At 43.3% G+C, this 10,000-nt stretch overlaps 1 protein-coding gene across 4 annotated transcripts in view; it reads right to left on the reverse strand.

The window, feature by feature from the left end:
• Positions 1-10,000, reverse strand: part of inpp4b (inositol polyphosphate-4-phosphatase type II B) — a 621,310-nt gene that overhangs the window by 442,168 nt on the left and 169,142 nt on the right. For 3 of the 4 annotated variants that reach the window (XM_061922950.1, XM_061922949.2, XM_061922951.2), the window contains exon 3: positions 9,731-9,849. In XM_061922950.1, the coding sequence (XP_061778934.1) occupies positions 9,731-9,849 (119 nt within the window). Of the gene's footprint in view, positions 1-4,965; positions 5,088-9,730; positions 9,850-10,000 lie in introns of those variants that run through there. The other variant, XM_061922952.2, reaches the window with a different exon arrangement.

Below are 10,000 nucleotides of genomic sequence, written 5' to 3' on the forward strand. Positions count from 1 at the left end.
AACATGCAATGGTGGTTCTTTGGTCCAAGTGTTGCATTGACTATGTTTTTCAGACACTCTCTTCAGAATGCGCCGTTTTTTTTGTGGGCGGTCTTATTTATGTTCCGAAGTCCTTCCATCAGCTATGTTGTCGTTCTTAGCGCTTCCATATGGAGTCTAGTAACAGAAGTTAGAACTATATGCTAATTTGTATTAGAAACGGCAACAGCGGAGCATGCATGTGCATGTACGAACCAGTCTGCCCCCACAACAAGAGGAGAGAGAAAAAGAAGGAAGTTATTGACTACAACTTTGGACTACAACTGAATAAAAGCGCACTCACACAAAGCTCTTCGGGTAAACGTCGACCATATATGGAGATATCCGCTGACATACCTCAGGCAAATTATGTCTTTAAAGGGGAACATTATCACCAGACCTATGTAAGCGTCAATATATACCTTGATGTTGCAGAAAAAAGACCATATATTTTTTTAACCGATTTCCGAACTCTAAATGGGTGAATTTTGGCGAATTAAATGCCTTTCTATTATTCGCTCTCGGAGCGATGACGTCACAACGTGGCGTCACATCGGGAAGCAATCCGCCATTTTCTCAAACACCGAGTCAAATCAGCTCTGTTATTTTCCGTTTTTTCGACTGTTTTCCGTACCTTGGAGACATCATGCCTCGTCGGTGTGTTGTCGGAGGGTGTAACAACACGAACAGGGACGGATTCAAGTCGCACCAGTGGCCCAAAGATGCGAAAGTGGCAAGAAATTGGACGTTTGTTCCGCACACTTTACCGACGAAAGCTATGCTACGACAGAGATGGCAAGAATGTGTGGATATCCGGCGACACTCAAAGCAGATGCATTTCCAACGATAAAGTCAAAGAAATCTGCCGCCAGACCCCCATTGAATCTGCCGGAGTGTGTGAGCAATTCAGGGACAAAGGACCTCGGTAGCACGGCAAGCAATGGCGGCAGTTTGTTCCCGCAGACGAGCGAGATAAACCCCCTATCGACCCTAGCTTCCCTGGCCTGCTGACATCAACTCCAAAACTGGACAGATCAGCTTTCAGGAAAAGAGAGCGGATGAGGGTATGTCTACAGAATATATTAATTGATGAAAATTGGGCTGTCTGCACTCTCAAAGTGCATGTTGTTGCCAAATGTATTTCATATGCTGTAAACCTAGTTCATAGTTGTTAGTTTCCTTTAATGCCAAACAAACACATACCAATCGTTGGTTAGAAGGCGATCGTCGAATTCGTCCTCGCTTTCTCCCGTGTCGCTGGCTGTCGTGTCGTTTTCGTCGGTTTCGCTTGCATACGGTTCAAACCGATATGGCTCAATAGCTTCAGTTTCTTCTTCAATTTCGTTTTCGCTACCTGCCTCCACACTACAACCATCCGTTTCAATACATGCGTAATCTGTTGAATCGCTTAAGCCGCTGAAATCCGAGTCTGAATCCGAGCTAATGTCGCTATAGCTTGCAGTTCTTTCCGCCATGTTTGTTTGTGTTGGCTTCACTATGTGACGTCACAGGAAAATGGACGGGTGTATATAACGATGGTTAAAATCAGGCACTTTGAAGCTTTTTTTAGGGATATTGCGTGATGGGTAAAATTTTGAAAAAAACTTCGAAAAATATAATAAGCCCCTGGGAACTGATTTTTAATGGTTTTAACAATTCTGAAATTGTGATAATGTTCCCCTTTAAAGTCTTAAATTCCAAAGGGCTCGTTTGGACAAGTTCGGAAGAAAATAAGATTGTTCTATAAATATCACCGCCATGCTTCCATTGTTTGATTTCACATTTTCAGACCGGAAATGTGGCCCGTGAAAAACCATCCGACCGAAACTCTAATAACTAAAGTTCCTTGGGTGATTAATGGAAACTCACTACACCGGTATGTTTTAGTGCTTTCATGGCAAGTTTACTGACAGATATAAGTAAGAACTTTGCACTACTTTATATTAAAAATGGCAACAGTGGTGGATGAATGTCCCATAACAAGAAGATAGAGAAAAAGAAGCTTATCGACTACGGTGTCGGCGTGGACGCGCGCAATCTTTCAGGACTTATGCAGATCCCAAATACAGATCAGCAGGTACCAGAAGGTAAAAAAAAATTGTTTTTGCATAACATTGCGAAACAAAACGCCAGATAATGTCTTACCTTATACCGGTGGTTCTCAACCTTTTCTCAATTATGTACCCCCTGTGAACATTTTTTTAATTCAAGTACCCCCTAATCAGAGCAAAGCATTTTTGGTTGAAAAAAAGAGATAAAGAAGTAAACTACAGCACTATGTCATCAGTTTCTGATTTATTAAATTGTATAACAGTGCAAAATATTGCTCATTTGTAGTGGTCTTTCTTGAACTATTTGGATATATATTTATAAAGGATTTTTGAATTGTTGCTATTTTTGGAATATTTAAAAAAAATCTCACGTACCCCTTGGCATACCTTCAAGTACACCCAGGGGTACGCGTACCCCCAATTGAGAACCACTGCCTTATACACACACCATAATAATACTCCTATGTTAAATGCGTCGACGATCCATCGAACGGTGTGGCTTCATAGCTTACCAAAGTGGTACTAAAATATTTTCATTGATTTTTGAGCTCCGTGTGTAATGTTCCATATTTTCAATGGAACATATAACATGGTGTTGTTTACTTGAGACATATTGCAACCTACATTTATCTGTTATGTTTCACTGCCATCTACTGGTCACACTCATCATTACACCACGTACCAAATACAATAGATTCGAGGTGGGTAAGCTCAATCAAACTTATTCCGTGCATTAGGCGCACCGGGCTAAAAAGGCGCACTGTCAAGTTTTGAGGGGGAAGACAACACTGCAAAAACTGAAATCTGAGTAAGACTAAATATCTCAAATAAGGGTGATATTTGCTTATTTTCTGTCTGATAAGATTTTATGTTAGTGTTTTACTTGTTTTTAGGGGTTTTGGTCCTAAACGATCTCAGTAAGATATTACAGCTTGTTGCTGAGATTGGATGAGCTATATTGAGTAAAACATGCTTGAAACTAGAATATCAACTGTTGCAAAGCTGTGTCATCAACACTCACAAGTATAAAACTGCTTTTTTAAAGTAATAATTTCTTACTTCAAGCATGAAAAAAAAAATCATGATGCCGAGCGCAAATCATTAAGTCAAGATAATGGCACTAGCATTTACTTCATTTAAGAATATTTTTCAACATATTGAGCAAAAAGGTCTCTTTTTTTTCTAGCAAGAAAATTGCACTTGTTATTAGTGAGAATATACTTATTTTAAGATATTTTTGGGTTCATTGAAGTTAGCTAATTTGACTTGTTTTGGAAAGTCTTGACAAGCCGAATTTTCTTGTTCTATTGACAGATAATTTTGCTTAGTTCAAATAAAATACCCCTCATTTTTGTATTTTTTTTTCTTGTTTTTGAACACTGACTTTTTGCAGTGAAGGATTTTAAGGGCGCCTCATAGTCCGGAAAATACGGTAATCGCGAGAACACCAGTCGGAGTCTCTTCACTCATCTTTGTACTGACGCATGCATTGACCTGTTAACTGACCGTGTAGCAAAAGGACAATTGAAATGATGAATTACGTGATTATTCTACAAACCCCCGTTTCCATATGAGTTGGGAAATTGTGTTAGATGTAAATATAAACGGAATACAATGATTTGCAAATCTTTTTCAACCCATATTCAATTGAATGCACTACAAAGACAAGATATTTGATGTTCAAACTCATAAACTTTTTTTTTTTTATTGCAAATAATAATTTACTTAGAATTTCATGGCTGCAACACGACGTCAACAGTTTCCAAAAAAAATTTGCAATGTGGACTCGTCAGACCACAGAACACTTTTCCACTTTGCATCAGTCCATCTCAGATGAGCTCAGGCCCAGCGTAGGAGAGTTTTAACTTGCACTTACAGATGTACCGACCAACTGTAGTCACTTACAGTGGGTTTCTGAAGTGTTCCTGAGCCCATGTGGTGATATCCTTTACACACTGATGTCGCTTGTTGATGCAGTACAGCCTGAGGGATCGAAGGTCACGGGCTTAGCTGCTTACGTGCAGTGATTTCTCCAGATTCTCTGAACCCTTTGATGATATTACGGACCGTAGATGGTGAAATCCCTTAATTCCTTGCAATAGCTGGTTGAGAAAGGTTTTTCTTAAACTGTTCAAGAATTTGCTCACGCATTTGTTGACAAAGTGGTGACCCTCACCCCATCCTTGTTTGTGAATGATTGAGCATTTCATGGAATCTAATTTTATACCCAATCATGGCACCCACCTGTTCCCAATTTGCCTGTTCACCTGTAGGATGTTCCAAATTTGTGTTTGATGAGCATTCCTCAACTTTATCAGTATTTATTGCCACCTTTCCCAACTTCTTTGTCACGTTTTGCTGGCATCAAATTCTAAAGGTAATGATTATTTGCAAAAAAAAAAAAACGTTTATCAGTTTGAACATCAAATATGTTGTCTTTGTAGCATATTCAACTGAATATGGGTTGAAAATGATTCGCAAATCATTGTATTCCGTTTATATTTACATCTAACACAATTTCCCAACTCATATGGAAACGGGGTTTGTAAGATAATACATTTTGGGGGATTAATCGCAGGCTTTAAATTAACAATTTTTTACTGGGTAACAAGTTCAATTTTAAGTGAAGTAATGTAAACAACCTACTTCGATACAACGTTTACAAGCAGAAGCACACACCAAAGTGCTCAGTAACAGTGATCCTGATGTGGGCGAGAGAGCAGACGAGTGACTGAAGTGTGCACGCTCAGACTAGCACCGCTTGCATACAAAGAAGCAGAGTATGTTGGCATGAGAACGTCATTGCTCTTACATAATGCCGACCAATAAAAAAATAAAATAATAAAACACACAGAAGCAGTGATTCCTCCCAATTTTAACACGCAAATCAACCTACCGTGTGTTTGCCGCGTCCAAAACAATCCATGATGTCAGACCCGACGCCAAATCACAGCCATGAAATCACAACTCCAGCCCTGCTGAGAGTTTTGTGCAGGGCTGGCTGAGCAAGCACTCAGTATCCTACCACATCCTGTCTTTCCATGAGCACACACACACACACACACACACACACACACACACACACACACACACACACACACACACACACACACACACTCAGACACAGACACACTCATATACACCATCGCTTTGAATGAGACGCTTGTTTTCCAGGATTAGCAGGAAAATAATTCCACTCCATGACTTTTTACCCCCTTTCCCTCCACTCTACAAAAACCAGGGTGCACGTGCGAGAGTACGTGGGGTTTGCTCAAGAGCGGGGCAGCTGTTGCCACTTGCATGCCGTTGTCGTGGCGACAGCAATGTCAGGCCCATTGTAAGCAAAAAAAAAAAAAAAAAAGGTCAGCGCCGCGGATCCATGCCTGTTAGCAGATTCTTCTCCAAAAAATGACATTTAATATTATTAACTCGCCCATTTGCACATTTTTCTCAGCAAAAATGACGGAAGCCATCGTGTTAAACCTAATAATTGAACAATAATAATAAAGCATAGCATCTACAGCATACTTGCCAACCCTCCCAATTTTTCCGGGAGACTCCCGAATTTCAGTGCCCCTCCTGAAAATCTCCCAAGGCAACCATTCTCCCGATTTTCACCCGGACAACAATATTAAGGGCGTGCCGTGATGGCACTGCCTTTAGCGTCCTCTACAACCTGCCGTCGGGTCCGCTTTTTCACCATACAAACAGCGTGCCGGCCCAGTCACATGTTATATGCGGCTTCTGCAGACACACGTAAGTGACTGCAAGACATACTTGGTCAACAGCCATACAGGTCACACTGAGGGTGGCCGTATAAACAACTTTAACACTGTTACAAATATGCGCCACACTGTGAAACCACACCAAACAAGAATGACAAACACATTTCGGGAGAAGATCCGCACCGAAACACAACGTAAACACAACAGAACAAATACCCAGAATCCCATGCAGCCCTAAGTCTACCGGGCTACAATATACACCCCCGCTACCACCAAACCCTACCCCATCCAACCCCGCCCCCCCACACCTCAAACCCCCCACCCCAATCTCCCGAATTCGGAGGTCTCAAGGTTGGCAAGTATGATCTACAGCAGTGTTTTTCAACCTTTTTTGAGCCAAGGCACATTTTTTTCATTAAAAAAAATACGGAGGCACACCACCAGCAGAAAAGGTTAAAAAATTAAACTCCACCAGGCTTTCGTGCCTTATTTTGAGTTTGTTGTTGTTTGTTTGTAGTGCTTTAGTTCCTGTCTTGTGCTGTTATTTTGGTGACCGTTCCTGTTTTGTTGGTGTTCTCCTGTAGCAGCTTCACGCCTTCCTTTGAGCGCTATTGCCCGCACCTGCTTTGTTTTCGCAATCAAGACTATTTAAGTTGTGCGTACACCATCCTTCTTTGTGGGGACGTTGTTGATTGTCATGTCATGTACGGATGTGCTTTGTGGACGCCGTCTTTGCTCCACACGCTGTAAGTTTTTGCTGTCATCCAGCATTCTGTTTTTGTTGACTTTGTAGCCAGTTCAGTTTTTCTTTTGTTTTACATTGCCATCCCTATGCTTCAGTGCCTTTTCCTAGCGGGACTTGCCTTTTGTTAATTTTTGGTTTAAGTGTTACATACCTTTTTACCTGCACGCTGTCTCCCGCTGTGCTCTGCATATTGGGATCACGACAAACCATCCTCGACGCGTTCCGACTTCTACAAAGCAATGAACTACCTGCTGCCACCTACTGATATGGAGTATTACTTAGTTACCATGCCGAGCTCTACACAGCACAGGCATTAGACAACGGCACATTATTATGATTATTGATTTGCAAAAAATATTTTTTGGACCAATTAGGTGAAGTTGCATAATTTCCCACGGCACACCAGACGATATCTCACGGCACACTAGTGTGCCGCGGCACAGTGGTTGAAAATCACTGATCTACAGCATAATAATAGAGTGGAACCTTGATTTACGGACCTAATTAATTCTTGAGCAGGGTTTGTAAATCGAAAAGTCCGTACAGTCAAGGCAATTACTCCATAAAAAAACAATGTACCGTATTTTTCGGATTATAAATCGCAGTTTTTTTCATAGTTTGGCCGGGGGTGCGACTTATACTCTGGAGCGACTTGTGTGAAATTATTAACACATTACCGTAAAATATCAAACAATATTATTTAGCTCAGTGATTTTCAACCACTGTGCCGCGGCACACTAGTGTGCCGTGAGATATCGTCTGGTGTGCCGTGGGAAATTATGCAACTTCATCTAATTGGTCCAAAAAATATTTTTTGCAAATCAATAATCATAATAATGTGCTGTTGTCTAGTGCCTGTGCTGTGTAGAGATTGGCATGGTAACTAAGTAATACTCCATATCAGTAGGTGGCAGCAGGTAGTTCATTGCTTTGTAGAAGTCGGAACGCGTCGAGGATGGTTTGTCGTGATCCCAATATGCAGAGCACAGCGGGAGACAGCGTGCAGGTAAAAAGGTATGTAACGCCTAAACCAAAAATTAACAAAAGGCAAGTCCCGCTAGGAAAAGGCACTGAAGCATAGGGATGGCTATGTAAAACAAAAGAAAAACTGAACTGGCTACAAAGTCAACAAAAACAGAATCCTGGATGACAGCAAAAACTTACAGCGTGTGGAGCAAAGACGGCGTCCACAAAGCACATCCGTACATGACATGACAATCAACAATGTCCCCACAAAGAAGGATGGTGTACGCACAACTTTGCGTAAGCGCAAACAACAGTCAGGACCCGTCCCCCCACCCGAAGGCGGAGGGAAGCTACCCTCTCGTCCACCGGGTTGAACTCCAACATGCAGGCTCTGAGCCGGGGCGCAACAAGAATTGCCACCCCAGCCCGTCGCCTCTCACTGCTGGCAACGCCAGAGTGGAAGAGAGTCCAGCCCCTCTCGAGAGAACTGGTTCCAGAGCCCTTGCTGTGCGTCGAGGTGAGTCCGACTATATCCAACCGGAACTTCTCTACCTCGCGCACTAGCTCAGGCTCCTTCCCCCCCAGCGAGGTGACGTTCCACGTCCCAAGAGCTAGCTTCTGTAGCCGAGGATCGGACCGCCAAGTGCCCTGCCTTCGGCTACCGCCCAGCTCACATTGCACCCGACCTCTATGGCCCCTGCTATGGGTGGTGAGCCCATTGGAGGGGGGACCCACGTTGCCTCTTCGGGCTGTGCCCGGCCGGGCCCCATGGGGACAGGCCCGGCCACCAGGCGCTCGCCATCGTGCCCCAACTCCGGGCCTGGCTCCGGAGGGGGGCCCCGGTGACCCGCGTCCGGGCGAGGGAAATCTGAGTCTCGGTTCTTGCATTTCCATAGAAGTCTTCGAGCTGCTCTTTGTCTGATCCCTCACCTAGGACCTGTTTGTCTTGGGAGACCCTACCAGGGGGCATGGAAGCCCCCGGACAACATAGCTCCTAGGATCATTGGGACACGCAAACTCCTCCACCACGTTAAGGTGGCAGCTCAGAGAGGAGTGGTAGAGTAACATGTTTTCAAAATAAATGTTCATAACACTTCACACTCCAATCCTCCACACGACACCTCCGCTCCGGACAGGCTAACCTCCTCCAACGTCCGAGGACAAAGCTACAAACAATGAGAGACCGGGCTTTCTGCTGCGCCGCTCCCAGTCTGTGGAACGCTCTCCCTGACCACCTGAGGGCACCACAGACTGTGGATGCTTATAAAAAAAGGCTTAAAAACCCATCCATCCATTCATCCATTTTCTACCGCTTATTCCCTTTTGGGGTCGCGGGGGGCGCTGGAGCCTATCTCAGCTACAATCGGGCGGAAGGCGAGGTACACCCTGGACAAGTCGCCACCTCATCGCAGGGCCAACACAGATAGACAGACAACATTCACACTCACATTCACACACTAGGGCCAATTTAGTGTTGCCAATCAACCTATCCCCAGGTGCATGTTTTTGGAGGTGGGAGGAAGCCGGAGTACCCGGAGGGAACCCACGCAGTCACGGGGAGAACATGCAAACTCCACACAGAAAGATCCCGAGCCCGGGATTGAACCCAAGACTACTCAGGACCTTCATATTGTGAGGCAGATGCACTAACCCCTCTGCCACCGTGCTGCCCAAAAACCCTTCTTTTTTTTTAAAACTTTTTTTTTAGATATATGCTTACTAGTTTTAGCTATTTGACTGTTCTAGTTTTTATTTTTATAATTTTTTTGTTATCTTATTTTTATTTTATTTTATTTATTTATTTATTTTTAATACACTGTAGCACTTTGAGGTTGTTTACTCAATGTAAAGTGCTTTTTACAAATAAAATCTATTATTATTATTATTATCACTGGTTAGGATGTACCGGGTGCGGAGAGTGAGAGTGGACGAGAATGTCTGTGTGCTCAACAAATACGCCAGGTTAACTTTCAGTTTCGATCACCAAAACGGTAGGGCAAATTGGACAAAAACATAGGAGGAGAGCAATCGTTTTAGAGAAGGCTCTGGACGTTATTCGCCACGGTCCTTTCTACAGCGCTTGTATTGCTATTTTTTTTGCACTTCTTTTTTTGTAGAATAATTTGTTCATCTTTAATTCTTGCCACGTCTCTTTATTTAGATAACCTCAGAATAAAATAATCTGGGAGGACTTTTCCCTGTAGAACAGTTTGTGATTTCCTTACCTCCACCATCTCTGTGCAGGCGCTAAAGACCAGCTGATGCTTGCGAGGGTCCACCACAGACACCTGGACCACTGTGTTGGGCTTCCCACCCAGGTCAGACGACACCAGGTCCCTGCACGCTGCAGATGGGGGGGGGAGGAGGGTGACAATCAATAAAGAAGACGTGGAGATCTCACATTACACAACAACACTTTTGTTCTGCTCCAAAAAGCAGACATTTTACTGCCTTTTTTATCCAATGTTGACCAAGTACAGTCGAATCTGTTTATG

This window comes from Nerophis lumbriciformis, linkage group LG27 (assembly GCF_033978685.3).
Source record: "Nerophis lumbriciformis linkage group LG27, RoL_Nlum_v2.1, whole genome shotgun sequence".
Taxonomy (NCBI): domain Eukaryota; kingdom Metazoa; phylum Chordata; class Actinopteri; order Syngnathiformes; family Syngnathidae; genus Nerophis; species Nerophis lumbriciformis.